Consider the following 19,381-nt stretch of genomic DNA (forward strand, 5'->3'; position numbering starts at 1 on the left):
CAGCCACAGCCTCCCTGGGCAACCTGTGCCAGTGTCTCCCCACCCTCACAGGAAAATCATCTTCCTAATATCCAACCTATCCTTCCCTCTTTCACTCTGTAGCCATTCCCATCTGCCTCAGCACCAGCTGAGTGACACTCACCTTCCTCTGTCACACTGTCCACCACAGAGCCAAACACCAGGATATCAGTGCTGCCATCGGTGCTGCCCCCAAGCCCACTGTCACTGCTCAGACCTGCAGGGCCAACAGAAGACAAACCAAGGCCATTTTAATACCCAGGCACACTCCAGAGCCAGGCCCAGCTGAGCCCAGGGGGGACAAGGCTGCGCAGGACGTCACACACACACTGCACCAGGGGGACAGGGACACTGCTATCCCAGTTAGCCCCACTCAATGCCACTGCCCAAGGAAGAACTGCAAAGCCTTATGGTGGTGATGTCCCCAGGCTGCCCTTCATGCAGGGATGCTCCAACATTGCCATGGCACTTGGGGCTGCTGAGGACGTCGTGACGGAGACTGGAGCGGAGCAGCAGCAGAGACAGCTTCGCAGCAGCTTGGGAGTGTCAGAAGCAAATGAAGACATCCCTCTGCTTTTACCACTCATAATCACAGTTTCCACTCTGTCTGTGCTCTCCTCAGAGCTTCTCACTTGGCACTGGGGGCACTCACCAGTGCAATTGCTCTTGTGCCAGATCATGGCTGGGCCAAATCGTATCAACAGTGTGATGTGCCAAACTCTCTAAGCATTGTCCACTGGCTCATTCACCTTCACAGACATCCCTTCCCTTTCCCCACGGTGCTTCCCACCTTTCTACATCCAGGAAATGGAATAAGGAATCATAGAATCATGGAATGGTTTGGGTTGGAAAGGACCTTAAAGCTCATCTTGTTCCACTCTCTGCCATGGCCAGGGACACCTTCCACTAGTCCAGGTTGCTCCAAGCCCCTTCCAGCCTGGTCTTGAACACTGCCAGGATTGAAGAGATGAAGCAACTTGCCCAAGGACACACAATATGTCAGGAGCAGAAAAACTTCCTACCTTTTCCAGGAAGGAAAAGAACATGCATATGCAGAAATTGCTCCTGAGGGAGGAGGAATGGCACATCACCTTTGTCCTGAGGGATGCTCAGCCCCCCTGGGAATTCTGGCTGGATTCAGCTTCTTGCTGCTTTTAACTTCCCACTGACTAATACCTGGGAGTGCCTGTCCTCCCAGAACTCAAGAGGTTCAGTCCCCATGATCTACCCCAAGACCTGCCCTCAAACACTGATCAGAAAGGCAAACAAGTCAGATTGTAGCTGTCCAAGTGTTTCCAAACCAGCTGAGTGGTCTGTGCAAAGAGTTACAGCAGGAAAAGCTGCAAGAACTACAGATCTGAGCCTTGAAAAACCAGAACAAGACACCTCAACCTTTAAGACTCTTCAGAGCAGCTACAGCCAAGTCCCAGATAAAGAACAGTCTCTACCTCAGTGCTCCTGAGAGAAGGCTGACGAGGAATCCTTCGGCACTGTTCAGCAGCCAAAGGAGGGAAGGAAGCTAAAACAGGAAAGGTTTAAAGTGGCACATATCACCAGGATCTTTTTTTGGGGCTTGCTGTCAGCAGAATCCTGACAGTGTTTTGTAGAAAGCAAAGCTCTGCCTGGGGAGATGTGCTCTCATTCTGGCACTGCAAGGGAAGTGTGACTGCAGCGAGGCCACGTGGCCCAGAGTTACACGTGCTCTGGATTCACAGCAGAGCAAGGAAGGCAGATCTGGCTCATACCACATGGATATTAATACAACACATTCCCAGCTCTGTTCCCACTGAATCAGTGATAAAATTTGCTATTTCCATCTCCAGGAGCCAGATAAGGCTGTGAAGCAGCTCTGCAGTTCTGCATCTCCCAAGTGTTGTTTCTGTTGACTACTAGCACTAAAGTCCTTGAAACTGGAATGGTCCTTCAGGCCCTGACTCAGACAAGCACCAAAGCACCTTCTCCACTGATTTCAAGGCTTGGAGGAATAATAGAATCAACCTTGTTGGAAGAGACCTCAAAGATTGAGTCCAACACTACTGTGGTTACTAGACCATGGCACTAAGTGCCACATCCAGTCTTGGAGAAAAACTTGTGAGTTTCTGCTGTGCTGACCCAGGACTGTAAATACTTCTAGTGAATCCATACAATAACAAGCAACTGAGACAGGAGGTTTCAAGGAGTCACCACTCCTCACCTAAGAGTGATAATGGACCACACAACCAGCCTGAAGCAGATGTGGAACATTAAATAAATCCTTACTTCCTATCTGAGATTCCACCTGGATCCTGTTGTTCCTTTAAGGTGTATAACATGACTGCTGCAAACCTTAGGAAGGATTTTGCCTTTGGAACACCTGCCAGCCTGATTTCCCTCCAAGGACTGGGAATGTAGGAATTCCAATCATTCGACTGAAAGAAAATCCATCACTGCCTCCAAATCTTGGTATGGACAAGTCAAATCTGGTTGTCTCTTTCCAGTCATTCGACTGCAAGAAAATCCATCACTGCCTTCAAATCTTGAGTAGGACAAGTCAAATTTGGGTGTCTCTTTCCAATCATTTTCTCAAAGAAAATCCTGAACTGCCTCCAAATCTTGGACAAGTGAAATTTGAGTGTCTCTTTCTTATCATTTGGGTGCCAGAAAATCCATAACTGCCTCCAAATCTTGGGTTGGACAAGTGAAATTTGGGTTGAACAAGCCAAATTTGAGTGTCTCTCTCCAATCATTTGCTGAAAGAAAATCCCTAACTACCTCCAAATCTTGGGTACGACAAGTCAAATTTGGGTGTCTCTTTCCAATCATTTGCTCCAAGAAAATCCTTAAGTGCCTCAAGTCTTGGTTGGCCAAGTCAAATTTGGGTTGGCCAAGTCAAATTGGGTTGGCCAAGTCAAATTTGGGTGTCTCTTTCCAATCATGTACTCCAAGAAAATCCCTAACTGCCTCCAAATCTTGGTTGGACATTGAAATTTGGGTGTCTCTCTTGCTGCTAGCTGCCAGAGCGTCACCTTACCTCCGTCCAGGAGGAACGGCGTACCGCTCCCACCGGGACCAATGCCACTGCCACTCCATGGGCCACCTGCTAGCGGATGCTGCATAGAGATGTGGCTGGCACCTAGAGGAAGGTGGACGGAATGTGAGGGGAGTTCATTGGCACAAACACAAAAAGAAGAAAAACTTGTCCACAGTGACTTGCTAAAAAAAATAAAAAATCATTCAAAACCAAAAAAATCACAAGCCAAAACTCAAACTAGAAGTGAAAAAAAAAAACCAAAAAAAAAAAAAAAAAAAAGCCAATGGAATGCACAGTCTGGGAGTAAAAGATGCTGGGGGGAAAAAGAACTCCCATCCACCAGAATGCAAACTGCAGGCACTGACTGGGTAGGGTGTTAATAAGTGCAATAAAAGAGCAACGGGTTGGGGTTTGTGCAACTAACTCCTCATGATTCCTCTGAAATATCTGCCCTCTCTGAGGTCGATCCCTTGCCTGGGCTCTGGTGCAATGCAATGGCCTGGAAGAGCTGGGAGGGAAGGTGTGCCAGGAGCAGAGACACTTGGTATGTACTTACTGCGTGGGCCAGAGCCAGCACCAGTGTCAAAGTAGGAGAAGAGAGAGTCCAGCTCGTCGGGGCAGAAGAGAGAATCGCGACGAAACTTCCTCTCCAGCGTCGCTGCTGTTGGACACAGAGAGATGTGGAAGTTTAGAGAGTGGCTAACACACAAAGGAATAAATGAGAGGCAGTTCTACAGCTCTATTTACACAGCTTGAGCATGAGCAATTCACCCAGGTGTGCCCAGTGCCATACTCATGCCCATGTACACCCCAACAGAACACCTGCTGAGCAAAGGTTGGTGACATGCTGCAGACCAAGTCACCCCAGAGCATTTGAGCAGGCAGAACCTTTCCTAAGCATGGCCTATCTTACAGACCAGGCAGGTAAAAGGAAAAGGATGTGAAAATAATTCTAAAGCAGGAAGCTGGAATGCAAAAGAAATTGCACAAAGCCAGCTTAGAAGCTGCTGGATCCCCCTAGTATAATGATCCTCCTTTAGCCACAAGAACCTCCTGAAACACACAGAAAATATTCTGGTCTGGTGGGAGGACAATTTCAGGAGAGAATGGAGAGAAATGGGAAATTAAAGCAAAATACTTTTGCTTCCTGCAGTGTTGAAAGGTCTTGGAAAATGTCCACTCATAAGAGCTTCAGCCCTAATGAAGTGTTTCATTCCAAGTTGGCTAAAATCTTGAGCAACCTGCTCTGGTGGGAGATGTCTCTGCCCAGTACAGGGGTTGGCACTGGATGATCTCTAAGGTCCATTCCAACCCCTTAACAATCTATGAGTCTATGTTAGGAAATGGTTCTAAAGACTTGTGTCAACATGGTTTGTGGAACAGCCTTTTTGGCTCTGCCTGTGACAGGTTTGCAGGTCCTAGAGAGAGATGGAGCCACACACCGGTATTGGGACAGGGGGGTAGAATCATAGGGTCATCAAGGTTGGAGGAGACCTCTAAGATCATCGAGTCCAACCATTAACCTGTCACTGCTGGAACCCCTAAACCAGCACCAGACCCAAATGCCTCTAAACTACTTCCAGGGGTGATGACTTCACCAACCTCTAAACTACTTCCAGGGGTGGTGACTTCACCACCTCCCTGGTCAATATTCCAGTGCCTGAACACCCTAAACAGGGAAGAAATGTCTCCTAACACCTAACCTGAATCTCCCCTATCTAAGCTCATGGACATTCCCTCTGGTCCTCACCTACACTCAGTACACACCTGCAGAGTGGGAGGCACTGGGAGAGGGGTAAGGGGGTCCCACCTGATGACAGCATGGCTGGGGAGGCATTGCCTGCCTCGTGGCGATACTTCCTACGAGCTGTGGGTGCTTTCGTGGTACTGTTGTGTCTCTGGCACTTCTTCACGCACCAGCGCCGAGGTTTCCTCTCATTCTCTGTTAGAGTCTCCCCACTTGGCAGCTTCTTCAGGAATTTCTTCTCCACATACTTCACCTTGATCCAGGCTTCCTTGTCCTGCCTGAGAGAAGAACAGCAGAAAGCTGTGCACAGAGTCATATGGTTTGCCCAAAGCAAACAGTCACGAGGAGATGGAGCAGCTCAAGGGTTTGAGTCCTAGAATTTAGGTTGCTCAAACCTCAAAATACCTTCTATTTCAAGGCACAGCTAAGAAGTGCAGGGTGGAGCTGAGAGTGGAATGAGATGTGTTCAGCCCTAGGCACCACCATGTGCTTCAGGGACATATATTTGAAAGGTCTCAGAGCAGGAACTCAGCAAGTCCTGGTTCCCAAGCACGTTCCACCAGGTCTCTCCACTGACCTTTGTGAGAGTCAAGCTCAGGTGAGCTCCAGAGGGAGTGAGGTGGGTGGACCTGAGGTATTTGGGGCCCTCACTGAAGAGCAGTCACACTCTCACTCTGACTTTCCAGGGCTCTGGGCTTGCTGTGTGGATGGATGGCTCTCCCCAGGACAGAGAGGACCAGTGTGTGCCCCCAAACTCACCTGGAGCTCCCTGCTGTTGGTTTCTTAAGTCCCAGTTCTTCACACTGTGCCTCATAAATCTGATTCATGGTACTGTTCCCCAGCTCACACATCAGCTGCAATGCAACAGGGAATGAATTAAACCCTCAGGTGAGGAGTTACCTTCCCTCTAGTCTATCCTGCCACCAAGGATCACTCCCTCCATGCCCATCATTCATCTATCTCTTGCTGGTAAAACCCAACACTCACTTTCAGCAACTCTGGCTCCCAGGAATCCAGTGTGAGAGATCTCACCTTGGAGCAGTGAACACCCAGACTCCTGTTGATCCAAAAAGAAGAGAACCAAGATGGTTACATGCCTCAAACCAGAACTTCTCATGCCCCATGAGATGAACAAGATCAACCCAATTCTTATGTATTTATCTTTCCACACTGAACTATAGCTAAGTAGTTAATTAGTGATATAGAGAAAGAACTAATATAAATAAAAAACTGTATATAGAGAATTTTTCCACACTTTTCCCAGGAGCTGGCAATCCATCCCAGGCTCCCACAGTACCTGTGGATACCAGAGCACTCGATGCACAGCAGGATGCCCAGGTTGATGCTGGCCCAGCGAGGGTCTGGCTGGCCACAGTCACAGCACTGGTCATTCCCAGGGATGCTCTGCACTCTCTGCAGGATTGTCTCTCCCTTCCCACTGCGCTCCCGGGAGTCAGTGGCAGAGTCAATGCTGCTCGTGGATGGGGAGGCAGTTCTGTCCAGTCTCTGCAGGGAAAAAAAGGGATCTAGGATTCATAGAATCATGGAATCATCAAGAGGGATCTAGGATTCACAGAATCATGGAATCATCAAGGTTTTAGATCATCGAGTCCAACCATTAATGTATCCCTGCTGGAACCCCTAAACCAGATCTTCCAGCACCAGATCCAGATGCCTCTTAAACACCTCCAGGGGTGGTAACTCCACCACCACCCTGGACCTATTTCAATGCCTATTCCAGTGTCTGACCATCCCAACAGTGAAAAACCTCTAATATCTCCTCTGTCTCAGCTTATGACCATTCCCTCTAGTCCTCTCCTTACAGCCATAGCAGGAGAGACCATTCCCCACCTCTCTCCAACCCCCTCTCAGGTTGTGGGATGAACCAGAGCTTTGCACAGCAGAGGCACTGACTGGAAGCATTACCCAGAGAAGAATAAACCAGGGCTAGCTGAAGAAGGGAATTGGGAAATGAGGGATTTTCATGCCCCCCTGACTCACTTCGATGTAGTAGCTGTCTGGGCTCTCCCGGTAGGCAGAAGCAATGCTGGCCTGGACAGCCTGGATCCAGGCCTGGCGCAGCTTCTCTGAGTCAGCCTGCAGCATGCAGCTCCTGTGGAGGGAGGAAATGGAGGGGAAAAGGCAAAAGGACAATCTTTGGTCAAGATTGTTCCCATTCATCCCCAGCACAAACATCCCAACAGGGCAGCAAAGGGCAATAATTAGCCCGACGAGCTTGTTCCATCAGAGGTGTTCCCTCTTCCAACAATCCAGGCATTCTCTCTTCACACTCCAGACAGGCTGCACTGTCTGTATGTATATTAGGTCTCACACATAATTAGGTTGATGTAATATATAAGCCCACATCCAGCTCATGCTGATGACTGACAAAACTCCCAGAGATCCTGGAGCACAGGCAATGGCATCTCCCAGCCAAAATTTATAGCCCAGGGCAGAATCTGCTCAAATCTCATCCCCTGCAGTCCATACATAGCCCAGCTCCCATGAGGATGACCTAGAGAAGCCACCAAACTTACTTGGTAGGTGAGACCACCTCAAAGCAAAACCTCCTCTCTATGTCTTCACATGGTTTGACAGTGCAGAGCCTCAGGTCTTCCACCACCACTGTGAGGACATCCTGAAAGGGAGAGAAGAGGTTGAGGGTTCCCTGGATCTGTGCCACATCAGGCTGCTCACACAACTCCTTCCCAAGCCCTGCTCTTGAAACATGCCAAGCTCAGGGGGTGCAGAGCCAGCCCAGCACCAGGTAACCCCAGGGCAGTAGGAAGGGGTTTTATGGAATCAAAGCATGGCACCACGTGGCAGTTTTGTGGTGACCTCACCAACTTCCTCTGCTGAACAGGAATATTTACTTTGCCACAAGCACCATCTGCTGCTATTTCATTTCCAGTCTAACCCTGGAGCACCATCATGCCTGATCAGCCTTGCTGTCCCTCTGATCCAATTCCCCTCCCTGTTCCTTCCACCCCATGGTGCAGGAGACCTCAGCAAAGCAGGACACCAGCCCAGTCAGCTAATCCACTGCTGTCATCTGGGGCAGCCTCACTGACCTTTAGCTTCTTCTGGTACACCAGCTGGCTGTTCTGTATGGAGAACCACCTCCTGAGGGAAGACAGACACACAGACAGACATCAGGGCAAGCAAATAATGGAGAGGCAGAGCAGGATCTCTCTCCACTCTTCAAAACCAATGTCATTTATTTAGTAACCTGATCACCTTATGGAGGGCAAAGGAAGCAGCACTAAGCTTCAGGGAGAAGGCACTGGAATACCTGAGCCTGAAGAGTCAGAGGGTTGCAGCAGGAGGTTATTCAGAGCAGAGTATTACACACTCTGCTGGCAAAGAAATTAGGGGAAATGAAATGAGGCAGAACTCTCTTTCTTTTGCCATGGCTGAAATATGAAACAGATAAAAGACAACCAAAGGACTTGACATGTCTGTGGAGAAATGGGAAAGTGCAGGTAACTGGATACCATCCCATCCATGTGGGAGCTCTCTTGGATGAGCTGATGTGGTTCAGCATCACCCTGAGCTGCTGTGGCAGCAGCAGTTTATGCTCAGCTCCTCAGGAGTTGGACTTCAATGATCCTTGTGGGCCCATTCCCACTCAGGATATTCTGTCATCCTGTGAGGATTGTGCTGCTCCCATGAGGGGGAGGCAGTGCCTGAGGAGCTGAGCACAGCGAGGAGGTGATGAGTGGGCTCCAGGAGCTGGAAATAGCTAACATGTGGGTAGAACTGGCTGAGGGTGGGTGGGACTGAAGAGATGGATATAGCTTTGGAAGGCTACTGCTGTGTGTGACTGGGATGTAGGAGGATACAGGGAGAAGAGCTGGGATTTGGGAGGCAGGGAATACTTGGAGCCCTTGACATGAATGTTGCTTCATCAGGAAAACCAGAAAACCTCAGAGGATCATGTTCCCTCCAGCATAGATGCTCTGTGGAGTGACCCTTAAATTCCCAGCCAGGGATGTTGCTGGGAAAAGGGAGTTGCCTGGAATTGTTCCTCTCTATCACAGTAGTCTTGGCATTAAACTGACACACTTTGGAACAACCTTCTGCTGATGCCAAGGAAAGCAGATCCATGGCATGGATCAAGGCTGGGCTTTGCTCAGGAAACACCAAGCAGCAAAAAGGTGATAAAACCCAGCTGAGATACCTTCCTAGAGCTCTGAACTCACCATGCTGCACCACGTTGTAGCTGGTACAAAGAACACTTAGCTGTCAGGGGAGCAGAGAGCCTGAGGGCTAAGAAATTAGACTAAATTTGACTGGAATCTCCTTAGTACTAGAGGAAGCTTCAAAGAGAAGGAATTGCTTATCTAACTAACTCAGATATCTCTCAGAATTTCAAGTCTCTTTGCCACAAACTGTTCATTGAAGCATTTAATGCTTATTTGTTCCAAAGCATAACAGCAGCACATTCCAGCCTTGCTCAATGCTTTCAACATATCCCATAGCCAAGGAAAAGATCTCTTAATATTGTCTCGTTTCCCTGTTCTGTGAGAGGAGGAAATGTAGGTCAAACCAGAATTGATCTCATGCATTAGAAACTCACTGGAAAGGTTTGAATCCTTTGGTACAACCATCTCTGAAACCCTCAAGGGAAACTAAACACACAAATATCGAGCAAGGGGAGAACATGAAACCTTTTGCTTCCACTTTCCAAGGTCTCTAGCAGCTGCAGAGGCTCCTGGCTGGGGCAGGAGGATGAGCCAGGCACTCCCAGGGAGCTATCAGATGAAATATTGATCAATTATTAAGAGCAGGGTCAGGGCACTGAAAGCCATTTCAGAGCTCCTGCAAGCACAGTGGATATTTCCACTCTCACACCCCTCCCTGTCCCAAAAAGAGACAGGTTTGACACTCCTGGCACCTCCTGCTGTGTTAGAGTAGCTGTGCTAATTGTTCTAAATGTAAAGCTTTCCTGGGTCAAAACTTGAGCTGCATTGTGCCCTCTCTTCCCTGCATGGAACCTGCTCATTCTTCCATGGGAAGGCACTAAAATAATGCAGAAACTATCAGACCAGTTCATTTTGCTTAAACTATTTAGCTTTTCACTCCTTAACTGGGAATCCTTCCAGTGATGATAACAGTCGCTAAGATCCCACTAGAAGGGAAGTGTGTTCTGTGCAGAGTCTTAGCCCAATTACCAAATGGAATAGGAGTTATTCCTCACCTATTCCATGTTTTGAAAGCATTGCTGGCTCTCTTGAAGAGGTAACCTTCCATCACCACTCCATTGGGGGCATCCACATTGAACTCCACCTTGGAGTCATCGTAGGAAAAGTCCTGCAAAGAGAAGGAGACTCAGACTCTGCCATGGCTGCACTGCCCAGGACACAATGAAGATGAGCCTAATCAAAACAGCAAGAAGGGAAAAGCATCTGTCGAAATCCCAAGGTTCAGACAGAGGTGTCAGTCACAGCATATCCCTATGCCTTAGTGGATACCAGTCAGGAATTATCCCCATGCCAGTAAGCTTAGCTGTCCCTGTTCTTTGCAGAACTGTACATGTTGTATTTCTCCTCCCTTGTAACTGATAAGGAGAAAGGCAGATAGTTTATCACCACGAGAGATGAAAATTCCCCAAATTTGGGTCAGTGTGCACTGGGAACTAAAGCAGGAGGTGCTTTTCACTGGGTGCTTTTCAGTGGCCAAGTGAGGTAGCAATGCTGCTGTGCCCCCTCTGTCCTGCCAGGGGCCAGGACAGAACACCCCCCAGGCTTTTCACACAAGGCAAACAGGCACATTGGTTTCTAGAGGGGCAGACTTATCAATTCCATTTTCATTAGCTATCCTCAGATGCCACCTCCAATCTGCACTGGCTCTGCTCTCTGTGCTATGTTACCAGTCAGAGCCGATTTGTCAGCTTGGCACTGATTCCCCACACAGATCTCATGGATTCTGACAGCTGGCAAGCAAGACACAGGGCAGAGAGAATAGCAGCTGCTCTCCAGCACCCAGGATCCTTCTCCCTGGGCAATGGGCTGCCTCCTTCCCAGGAGAAACTAGGTCAGGAAACCTAAACGACTTTCCCCTTTAACCTGGAGAATTAAGGCCCATTATCTCTTTGCTCACTCATTCCACTCTAATGATCCATTGTGCCTACACCTCCCTCTTCCCCAGCACAAATATTTCCTCCTGTACCACTCAGTTCAAAGACACAGCAGTGAAAACAGCCCCATTAAATGCCTTTCCTGGCTCAGCAGATGAAGACCCTGGTGATGCTGTGTTGCCAGGCAACATGCACTTGGCTCTCATTAAGATGAGTTATTTTCATGCTCAGAGATGCAAGTGTGCCTGGGAGGTGTCATAATAGGAATCAGAGTGATACAGAAGGAGGAGATACAATGGGACAGGGCAGAGTGACTCCTTGGAAAGACAGCATGATGCCCAATTAGGCTCTGGAAACTGCTGCAAGGCACCCAATTAAGAGAGTTCTGCTCAGCCCCACATTTTGTTGTCATAAGAGGTTGAATCCCTTGGGGCTCCTCTTCTGCAGATGTCTTTCATGTGTGTATTGCAAACAAAGGCTAGAGGGAATTTTCCTCTTAACTCACAGATATTTGCATGTGTGATTTTTGTAGAGCTGCTGCAAAGTGACAATTCTATAAACGGCATGAGAATCTGCAGTGATAGAGAATAACTAATGGAAGCATCAAGAAATCTGGGCCTGGCTGAGGAGAGCACAGCAAGTGGAAGGGCAAAATGCTTCTGAGCACACCTTAAAATGACCACTCAGCTGTGCCTCACTTAGTGGAGCAGGTTAAAAATGAGGGGGAGGGTCTAAGTGTAACCTCCTGAGTTCTTCAGCTGTCCTTATCCAGCAGAGAGAGGGTAAGGAGGATATTGCTTGGGAGAGCAGGAGGAACAGATGGACCATATACGTCACCAGGGTAAATCCACTGCAAACCAGTGGAGTCAAGCCAGGTGTGGGTCTAACCACTCTGAGGCTCTGTTGTCTTGCACCTCTGTGGCCTGAAAGGCTGAAGCACAACAGCTCAAGGTCCAGCTCAAGGAGCTGTTGTTTGCCTCTGAAAGGACTCTGAGCTGCACCAAGCCCAGTCTGAGAAAATTATACCCCAAAACCCCAAGTGTATTACAGCTACGGTGACTCAACTAAGGTCCCCAGGCCAAATTCTGCTCATAGTTCTGCTGCTGGAAGTCCTGATCAACCCCACTGCTATCAACAGAACTCCTGAAGGGCAGTTGAGGGCAGAAGAGTCACCAGAGCTTTGTAACTCAGGTACAAACCAAGGGAGAGGTCTGAGGGAGAAGGCAATGTCAGCCTCAGGGGCACTTTGTTCCATTCCTTTGCTCTCTGCTTGGAAGCACCTAAAGTCTTTGCTGCAAAGTCATTGAGTGTTGAAAGACAAATGAAGGCAAAGGGGAGAAAAATCCAGAATTTAGCCTCTTGATTAATGTAATTTTTCCTTTCTCAGCCAGGCAAAGACCAAAAGGAAAAGGACAGGAATGGCTCAGGTAGCTGAAAGGCAAAACCATGGCAAAGGCAGCTGTGAGACCTCCAGAGCAAGTTTAACTATGGGTTTAACCTATGGATTGCTACACACAACTGCTGCTGCAGCCCTGCCAGGGAATTTCTTACCACATCCATGGAAAAGAGGACAAATCCTTGGAAAAAGACTTGTAGGAAGATCTATTGAAACCTGATTGCAGGTCAAAGCTTAGACTCTGCCTGAGCTCATCCTGCAATGGTGCTGAAACACCACAGCAGTGTGTGGCCACAGCTGGATGCACACAGATGTGTGTCAAGGAATGCCCTTAGGGCATCCCTGGATCTGTTCTATTCATCGACATGGAAACGTTTGGATCCTGTTGGCTCTGGGAAATAAGTGGAAGGGACATGAGCCACTGCTCCTGCCTAGCACAGCACCAGCTCTGCCACCAGCCACTGACTCTCACAGGATGCAGTGGAGAGCACATGTCCTTTCTCATGTCCCTTCTTATGCCTTTTTCCTGCTACACAGGAGATTTTAATACAGATTTTTAATAAACAACCTTTCAGTGACTCCTTCCCATCACTGCAATATACACAGAGTAGGCAAATCAGCTCTGAATGAATTTGGACAGATTTATTCAGTCTGCATTCAGCACCTCATTGTCTCTGCACCATGAACAAATACTTGACACAGAAAAGGCTTCCCAGGACTGGGATCTGAATGGGTTTGGCTACAGCACCATGTGCAGTCCTGATTAGCAACAGCAGTGACATGTTGGATCACACATTGGCACAACAAATCGACGTCTTCCAAAATAAGCCACCAGATCTCTGCCATCCTCTGCTTCCCTTTCCCTCCCTGACTGCCAGTAAATCACAGCAGCCTCATCCCCCTGTCCCCTCACTGCTCCTGTCACTCTGAGTTCACTCCCTGCTGCCTGGGAACTGATATTCCCTTGGCCATGATCCCACAATGGTTTCCCTGGGAGCACACCCAGTGCTGCTGGAGCAACAATGAAGTAACACATTCCACGAGCCACAGCCATAGGGATGTGAGAAAGGACATTCATGCAGAGGCTTTCAACCCAGCAAATGGAAATGAAACCCCAGAACGGGCACAGATGGACCCAGGGAAGGAGAAGAACAGAGAAAACCCAATCTGAAGTAGCCTCGTGGCCCACCCAGGAGCTCCCTGTGCAGCTCACACAGGCAGCACTCCCTGCCCCATGGCAGAGGCCAGACAAGCTCTTCCCATTGCTGCTGGAAATGAGCATTTCATGCAGAGCAAATGGCTGATTAAATTAAATAACTCTCCAGCTTCAGTGAGCAGATTTAATCTGAAGGGTGAAGCTGCCCCTCATCAGCCTGGAATCCTTGGGGGAGGGAAGCCAAGGAAGGAGACTGTCTCAGAGCATAGCTCTGAAGGAGGAAGGTCTCACCTCCAAGTTCATTCCTAGCCCCAAAAGCACAACCTGAGAACAGACAGAACCTTCTCTAAAAGCTAACGCTTCCTTAGAAGTCTTTAAAATAAATACAATCCCTATGGCAATGAAAAAACACAGCACTAATCCCTCAGTTATCAATTCAATGTGAAAATAATGACATTGTCCTTTTGTCTACAACATTCTGACTTCTACTGAGAGAAAACACCATCAGACCTAAGCAAGATGAGCAGGGAATCAGTTCAGGTGGGTTTAGATAGTCAAAGAACTGTTGCTTACTCCCACATGATTTTATTTTCAATCAGTACCACTCAGGATAAGCAGCAGCACATGCAATGCATTTCCCCTCTTAGGAGACAAAGGCTTTGATCCAAAAGTGCCCTCTGAAGCCACCAGTGATGCTCAGCATTGAACAATAACATCAGACACACTCAGACAGCATTCCTTATACATCCATACATTACAAAGAACTTCTCCTGGAGGCAAAACTGTGCCTACTTGGGCTGTTATATCCCAAAGAAAATGTAACTCCCAGGAATATTCCCATTGCCTAAAGAAGCACACACACTCCCTTGCACACACACACCAGGGCATGCACATGCTGTTCTCTTCTGCTGCCTCAATATATTCCAAGCTTTCTCCTCTCTGGCTCTTTTTCCCCCCTCTGCATACACCGTGAGCATTCCCAGCCCCTCAGAGGCAGATGGAATTAGGAGGAGATCTCCCCCACCTCCACTCCCATTCTGCTTTCATTCATTCCAGCCAAATCCCATTTACAGACCTTTTGTTTCTTCAATTTCCCAATGCCAAATGCTCTCCCCCTCTGCACTTTGCCAGCAGATGATGCACAGAGCTCTGTGCTCTGCCCCAGAGCTTTCCCAAACCCAGAAACACAACCCAACACATTTGCTCTCCTGCAGTAACAAAGCTATACTTAGGTTTTGGGTCACACCAGCAAAGTCCTACAGGCACAACCCTGATTCCCCTAGGGAAAGGGACCTTTAAACTTCCTCCTCCAAGTCCAGCCATCCCTGCAGGAGTTTCCTTACCAGGAGGTATTCCAGTCTGCCGAAAATCTTCATGTTGCCAGCTGCCAGGAGGCTTTGCTGCTCTTGCCTGGAGAGGAGGAGCAGCTCTGTGTCCTTTCTCTCTCCGCTCACTAGAGCAGCATCTCTGCTAAACACCGTGGGCTGGCAGGGAAGGAGGGATTTCTTTTGCAGCCCCTTCTCCTTCACCCCTCCTTCTCCTCCTTTTTGGGAAGCTCTAAGCTCTGCCTTTGGCTCCTGTCAAAGCAAAGGGGCACTGGGCAAGGGAAGCCTGTTGGCCTCTGGGGACCACCTGCTCACCCCCTCCTCCTGCCTCCTATTCACAGTCAATCAGCTTAGAGCAAGGGCTAATTATCATACAGCTGTCAGGGAGGCACAGAAGGGAGTGGGAGAAGCCAAGCAACACAGAGCTAAGTTGACAGGAGGATGCTCACCGAGTGCCTCCCTGACCTTAACAGAGCCAGGCTTGTCTGCCTTCCACAGGGGCTGCTTCCCCCTGGAGCAGAGCCACCCTTTGGCCAGCAATTCCAGCCCTGCTCCACACAAACCAGGGGCTGGAAGTGCCATATGGCCCCTGGTTTATTATCTACCAGCTGGGCTAAATGAGGCAGAGAGCTCTGCCTTGGCACTCCAACCTCACTGTGCAAACAGGCAACAAACCACAACTACTTCCCAAACTGCTCCACACCAGGAATGGCTGGGAAGGAGCTTTTATATAGCCTTGCATTCTTAGAATCACAGGATCATTCAGGCTGGAAAAGTCCTCTAAGACCATCAAGCCCAACCATTAACCCAGCACTGGGGTCACCACCAAACCATGTCCCCAAGTGCCACATCCACATGTTTTTTGAACACTTCCAGGGATGGTGATTCCATCACTGCCCTGGGCTGCTGTTCCAATGCCTGACCACCATTCCAGGGAAGAAATTATCCCTAATATCCAAGCTAACATCATTCACTTTTACAGACTCAGTTTTGGAGCAGTGGAAGGATTCAGGACTTATTTAAACATATACCATTCATGCCCCACTGTGAAAAATTCCCAGATCTGTATTTTCCAGTGCTAAATTCTCTCCCTGTGTGTCTCTGTACATTGAAGCAGCTGAGCCCATTTAAACCATACAAACTCATTCCATGTGTGGTTTAACAGAGTTCAGTTCAACACAGGAGAAATGTGGGAAGCTCCAGGATCATCTCCTCAGCCCTTTGGTGTGTGTCCCACACTGCAGTCCTTGCACATCTCCATCCCAAGCACAGACACCCCCAAATTTCATGCTGAAACTCTCCTCTCTCTGGGCACAACAGGAGGATAATATTTTGATTCAAACATTTACTGTAGCTCATAACAACTGACATTCATCTTTTCCTCTTGCTGATTTTATTGGGATTTATTTCATGTGGAGCATGAAGCTGCAAGTGGAGACCTTTAAGGGTTTGGAGCTGGGAAGGCAGAGAGAGGAGTTCAAATGATATCTGCCCTAGGAAACTGCCCCAAAGGTGGCAGATGTTCCCTGAGGGAAGCTGAACAAATGGTGGCACAAGAAAAAGGCATCTAAATTAGAGCCTGAAAGACAATAAGATCCTCAAAAGTTTGTGTTGAGTTTTTCTTTCCTACCAGATTTCTTTTAATTAAAGCAATAGTGAGACAAAACACCCCAGACCACTTCCTTCTCAACTTGGCTCTCAGAAAGCTGCAACTCCCTGTGCCTTCAGCATCTGCACAGCTCTCCTAACCCCAAAAACACTTCAAACTGGATTATTTGCACCAAATTCCCTGTCTATGCTGCCTTAGCAGGCTGTGTGGGAGGACACCAGAGAGGCAAACAGGATACTTGTGCCACCACTCTAATTAAGTACAACTGGGTTTTTCCAGAGGGTTTTGTGGGCTCAGTGTGAAGATCTATGTACAAATAAGTGCTGTGTTCCCTTTGGGGCCAGGGAGATGCTGAGCAGCTGCAGAGTGCCACACTCCATCACAAAGGGAGGAGCAGCACTGCCTTAGAGTAGCTGAAAAGCTTCTCCTAACAGACCCAGGCAGGAAGCTTTAAATCCTAAATTGCAGTCAGGATGTTCAGCTCTTCCAGGCTCATGAACCACAGCTCTGTGCATATGTGTCCTGATGAAGAGTAATTGCTTGTTGTCCCTCTTGGATCCTGACCTTCATTCCCTCCTAGCCCAGTCAGCAAAGCCACCTAAAGAGATTGAAGTGAAATACACTGCACCAGAGAGATTTTCCATGCTCTCTTGGATGAAGTCATCACTCCAGCAGAGTCCCAGGGGACCTGATGGGTTCACAAATGGATTTACCCCTCCCTCAGAACACTTCATCAAAGGCACAGCCCATTCCCAGGGAATGTCAGTCATTAGCTTTCAAATCTGGTTATGTTTCCATTGCATGGGTTAGGACATCGTTGACTGAGAGCATCAGAGAGAACACAACAGCCACTTAGAGTCCTTCTGGGGACAAGTATTGATCCACAGAGTGCCTGACAGAGATGGCTCTTCCCTCCAGACCCACAGCCCCCAAAGGCTCCACACATGCCCCAAGAGCCACTCAAGCACTGCTGCCACTGCAGCACTGACCTCTGAGCCTTGACTGACATCACACAGAGCAGAGGGAACTGAAACCTTATCTTAGTACAGCACTGCAAACCAATTTGATGGGGATGAAAGCAACATCACTTGAAACTGGGCTTTCCAATCACATCCCTAGTGCTCAGGTGGCAGCACTGAGGCCATGCCAAGGCTTCTTTGTGTTGCTTTCCAAGGCAGCACTTAGCAAACATCCAGAGCAGCAAATCAAGAGGGAAATCCATGTGGTACTCACCTGCAGGAGAGTCTGCAGGGGCAGGTCAGCCAGGCAGGGAGAAGAGAAGGAAAAGAAAGGAAAACAAATGATTAGTTGATGTTTCTGCAAGCCTCAGATGGAAAATCAGAGCCCACATTAACCAAAGATGCCTCCTCACTGAAAGCTCAGACTTGTTGGATAATAAATCCCATTATCCTGCCAGTTCATGGTGGTTACTCCCAGTTACTGCAGGTGAGAAGACACACACTGGGTCACCATAGGAAACAACAGCTTGCTCAGCCCTGGCAGCTCCATCACTTGGGTCCCCATGGACCTTCCCAAAGTTATGCTGCTCCAGGCAGCAGCCATGTCATGTCATGGGAGCTTCCCAGGAACCATCAGAACTCCAGTGTGGAGCAGACTGTCACAACAGAAGTTCACTGCAGCACACTCCTCTCTCTCCCCATGACCCATTAACATCACTGCAGTGCAGAGTGAGCTCCCTGTGAATGAAGAAAGGGCCCTGCAGCAAGTCCTGCCTGTGGGTGCCAAAGGAGCATCCACTCATCCATCTGCTGGATGATCTAACAGGGACTTTGGCCATCTGCTTGGGTTGGGCAGCTGAGAATGGTGCCATGCTGCTGCCTCACCATAGGGCAAGGCAGGCAGAGGTGTCAAAGGGACACACAGATCATAGGGTTTGCCAGCTACAAGCTGCTTTGCTCAGCCAGAGGAAGGATGTGAGGCTGGGGGAGAGGAGAAATGAAAAAAAAGTGGAAGAGAAGTGCTCCAACCTCTCCCCACGAGCAGCTCTGCTGTGCAGTCCTTTCCACAGGCAATGACAAACAGCTACATCCACTCCTCGAGCTCAGAGACATTTACAGCACAACTTTTCAATCCTCCCACACCCTCAGCAGCAAAGAGGGAGGCATAGGGAGAGGAAAGGCTTGTTCCAGGCAGAGCAGGTCAGTGGCAGAGCTGGAAAATCACCCAGGTGCCCATGGGGACCTGTCTGGGTCTCTCTCCCTGCCAGGCTCAGATGAGTCCATAGCTGAACCCTCTGCACTTGGTCAGGGTTACCTACTAGAGCTCCCAACAGCCACAAGGTTATCACTCTCATCTCCAGGCTGTGAAGACCTAACCCAGCAAGGCCCCTCAGCAGATGGCAGCTCCCACTGTGCTCCAGATGGCCAGAAGTGCTGCTGGCACCAGGCTGCAGCCCCAGGACTCACCCTTTGCTGTATCAGGGCATGTTTGTGCTCCATCTCCCTCTTCTCCACCGCAGAATCAATCACCAGCTGGTCCAGCTAAAGGCAGGGAGAACAACAACAGGTGTACGTGTCAGGAAGGAGGTTTCTGAGCCACTGGCCATCTCTGCTGTCCTGCTCTGGGGTTCCACCAGCCCTTCCTAACATGCTGAGTTCCCACAAGAAGGAAAAAGGCTGTGCTTGGGTGTGCACTGACAGTGACCATAGCTCTTGGCTGCCACCCCACAGCACAGTGTGGCTCATCCAGCACCCACCAGGATGATGCTCTGACCACTCCCTGCTGACCAAGTATGGAGCTGACCAGGAAAGAGGATGGATGTCCTTTCACCCTTGGAGAGTGAAGAGATAGAAAAAGGCAGACTGAGTTAACCACATTCCCTGTCCCCTCACCTCCGTGGCTAATTTCTTCATGTAGGGATCCAGCTCATGGAGAAGACTGTAGCCCTGCTGGAAGAAGGTGTACTGGGCGTGCATGAAGGACAGCATCTGGGGAGGGAAACACAGCAAGGTCACCACAGGGTCTGGGACAAAGTGAGTGTGAAAAGTCCTTCTCCCTTATTACCCACTAACAAGGGTCTA

The 19,381-nt window shown here is 49.0% G+C and overlaps 1 protein-coding gene across 1 annotated transcript in view; it reads right to left on the bottom strand.

Moving 5' to 3' along the window:
• ACAP3 (ArfGAP with coiled-coil, ankyrin repeat and PH domains 3) overlaps positions 1-19,381 on the bottom strand; it is a 35,795-nt gene that overhangs the window by 1,992 nt on the left and 14,422 nt on the right. The window contains exons 7-20 of the mRNA XM_009074834.1: positions 19,193-19,288; positions 18,767-18,841; positions 17,574-17,585; positions 9,976-10,088; positions 7,847-7,898; positions 7,313-7,413; positions 6,777-6,888; positions 6,073-6,281; positions 5,763-5,832; positions 5,535-5,629; positions 4,839-5,053; positions 3,585-3,689; positions 3,029-3,130; positions 143-235 (exon numbers count right to left, since the gene is read on the bottom strand). Coding sequence (XP_009073082.1) covers positions 143-235; positions 3,029-3,130; positions 3,585-3,689; positions 4,839-5,053; positions 5,535-5,629; positions 5,763-5,832; positions 6,073-6,281; positions 6,777-6,888; positions 7,313-7,413; positions 7,847-7,898; positions 9,976-10,088; positions 17,574-17,585; positions 18,767-18,841; positions 19,193-19,288 — 1,450 coding nt within the window. The remainder of the gene's footprint in view (positions 1-142; positions 236-3,028; positions 3,131-3,584; positions 3,690-4,838; positions 5,054-5,534; positions 5,630-5,762; positions 5,833-6,072; positions 6,282-6,776; positions 6,889-7,312; positions 7,414-7,846; positions 7,899-9,975; positions 10,089-17,573; positions 17,586-18,766; positions 18,842-19,192; positions 19,289-19,381) is intronic.

The sequence above is a fragment of the Acanthisitta chloris genome, unplaced genomic scaffold (genome assembly GCF_000695815.1).
Source record: "Acanthisitta chloris isolate BGI_N310 unplaced genomic scaffold, ASM69581v1 scaffold6300, whole genome shotgun sequence".
NCBI lineage: Eukaryota > Metazoa > Chordata > Aves > Passeriformes > Acanthisittidae > Acanthisitta > Acanthisitta chloris.